The 2,006-nt window shown below is 38.7% G+C and overlaps 1 protein-coding gene across 1 annotated transcript; it reads right to left on the minus strand.

Annotated features, from left to right (window-relative positions):
• Window positions 1-1,258, minus strand: LOC101468227 (P2Y purinoceptor 1-like). The gene has a single exon (XM_004560448.6). The coding sequence runs from the start codon at window positions 1,256-1,258 to the stop codon at window positions 278-280; it is 981 nt and encodes a 326-aa protein (XP_004560505.5). The 3' UTR covers window positions 1-277.
• Window positions 1,259-2,006: the final 748 nt, after the last annotated feature.

Consider the following 2,006-nt stretch of genomic DNA (forward strand, 5'->3'; position numbering starts at 1 on the left):
TTTACATGGAAAATAAAGGATCTTTACTTATGTATCGCACCTTTATTTATTGATTGCATTTAGCAGGAGGTGCTGTAATCATGCCACAGTTGTCCATTTCAAGGATCACAAGATATTTGCATCAGAAATAAAATATTGTTATTAAGTGGCTGCTAATGTTGACTTAGTCAAAACCAGTGGAATTTTACACAGTGTGAATACAATTACAACAAAGATGCATGTGTGTAGAGCTGGTTATGTAAAACATTTTTAAGATTTCTAACATATGGCAAACTTGTTAAACTTTATCAGACTGTGTCACAGGGATTCTGCCACTCCTTGATTTCGGCCAATTAAAGATCTGGCGAGTTCGCTGGAGCAGCTGTTGGAATCGAGTAGGGAAATCCTTTACATGGAGGTAAACCAGGGGAGTCAAAACACTGTTCAAACACACAATTCCACGACTTATCTGGTGAGCCCCAAAGACTCCCTCATTCCAATCTGGACATTTCCCCTGTTTTGACAAAACTCTTGAATAAAGGCTGAGGTTCTTGAAAATATGATAGGGGATGTAACAAACCGAGAAGAGAAGGCACAAGATGAATAACAACTTTAAAACTCGTTTTTTCACCACCTCCTTTATGGTATTTGCATGACAGAGAACAAGAGTCACATGTCCATAGCAGCCAAGTAAAATAAGGAGTGGCATAACAAACCCAGTCAATGTCCAACCCACACTGTATTTCAGATAATCCTCCACATACTCGTTAGAGGTGGTATGGTAGCATTCTTCAGTTTTATTTGGTGAGATTTTGGAGAAGAAGATATCTGGAAGACTTTGAACACTCACCAACAGCCAAACCAAAACTGAGATAGCCACAGAGTGAGTCACAGTTATTCTCCCCATCATCCTCATTGGATGGACAATAGCCAGGTACCTGTACACACTTATACAGGTGAGGAATCCAATGCTGCCGTATAAATTCAGGTTGAAGCAGAATCTTGTGATCTTGCAGAAGGCATCTCCAAATATCCATTTACTGTCCATAAAGTAGTACGCTGACAAAAATGGGAGTGTTAGCAGGAACAAAAAATTTGCAACTCCAAGGTTCAGAAGGAACAGATTAATGTGTCGAAGTTTCTTCTTTTTTTGCAGCAGAGACTTCAGTCCCAATCCATTTCCTCCCAGACCAACAATCATAACAAAGGCATAAATGGCAGGTAGAATTTTGTGTTCATGGAGTTTTAAGTTGCCTGAAGTACAGGAACTGTTATTCATTGTGCTTCTAAAGCAAAAGTCTGCACAATCTCCCCCCTTCATGGAGAGTTATATGTCATGAAAGTGAAAGAAAACACACCCTATTTTTGTTTTTTTTGTTTTAACAATTTATACGTCATGTTCAAGCTTGAATTCCTGCCCACTGAAGCATAAGACTGAGATCGCAAGTAAATGCAACATGTCTAATAGATATGCATGCAATCTTAATCTTGCCTTTGGGCATTGTTTGGAATATGAAAGCAAGCAGCTTATTGTTTTTGTATTTTTACTATATTTTTCAATAAATCTAAAAATGAACATCCTCACATTTTCACACAAGTTCTCAAAGTACACAAAGACACTTAAACCAAAACAAAGAAATGCAGAAATATAATATTTGAGGCCTGTCTGGTGGTGGCATGCAAGAGTGGGCAGGCATGGAATCCTAAAATTCACCAGGTGTTGCAAATGCTTTTGCAGGATTGTCAGTGTCAACAAGAACTCGTATTACTAGATGTAAACGGGAAGCTTAGGTCTCTTCCACAGAACAAGATTAAATTATTTGGAAAAGAAGATGGGGGAGGAGATAGACTGATAGTAGGTGTATCAGCTGGCATGTGTGGGGAAACCACAGTAAACAAGTGGTGGAGAGGTTGGAGGGAGTGCACAATAGAAAAGGTGAAAACTGAATCCTTCAGTGACTATAGTTGCTATGAGGTAGTGACCTGATAAAAAATTATTAGGTTTCATGATTTTGACAGACCTCGCT

The sequence above is a fragment of the Maylandia zebra genome, linkage group LG20 (assembly GCF_041146795.1).
Source record: "Maylandia zebra isolate NMK-2024a linkage group LG20, Mzebra_GT3a, whole genome shotgun sequence".
In the NCBI taxonomy this organism is placed as follows: domain Eukaryota; kingdom Metazoa; phylum Chordata; class Actinopteri; order Cichliformes; family Cichlidae; genus Maylandia; species Maylandia zebra.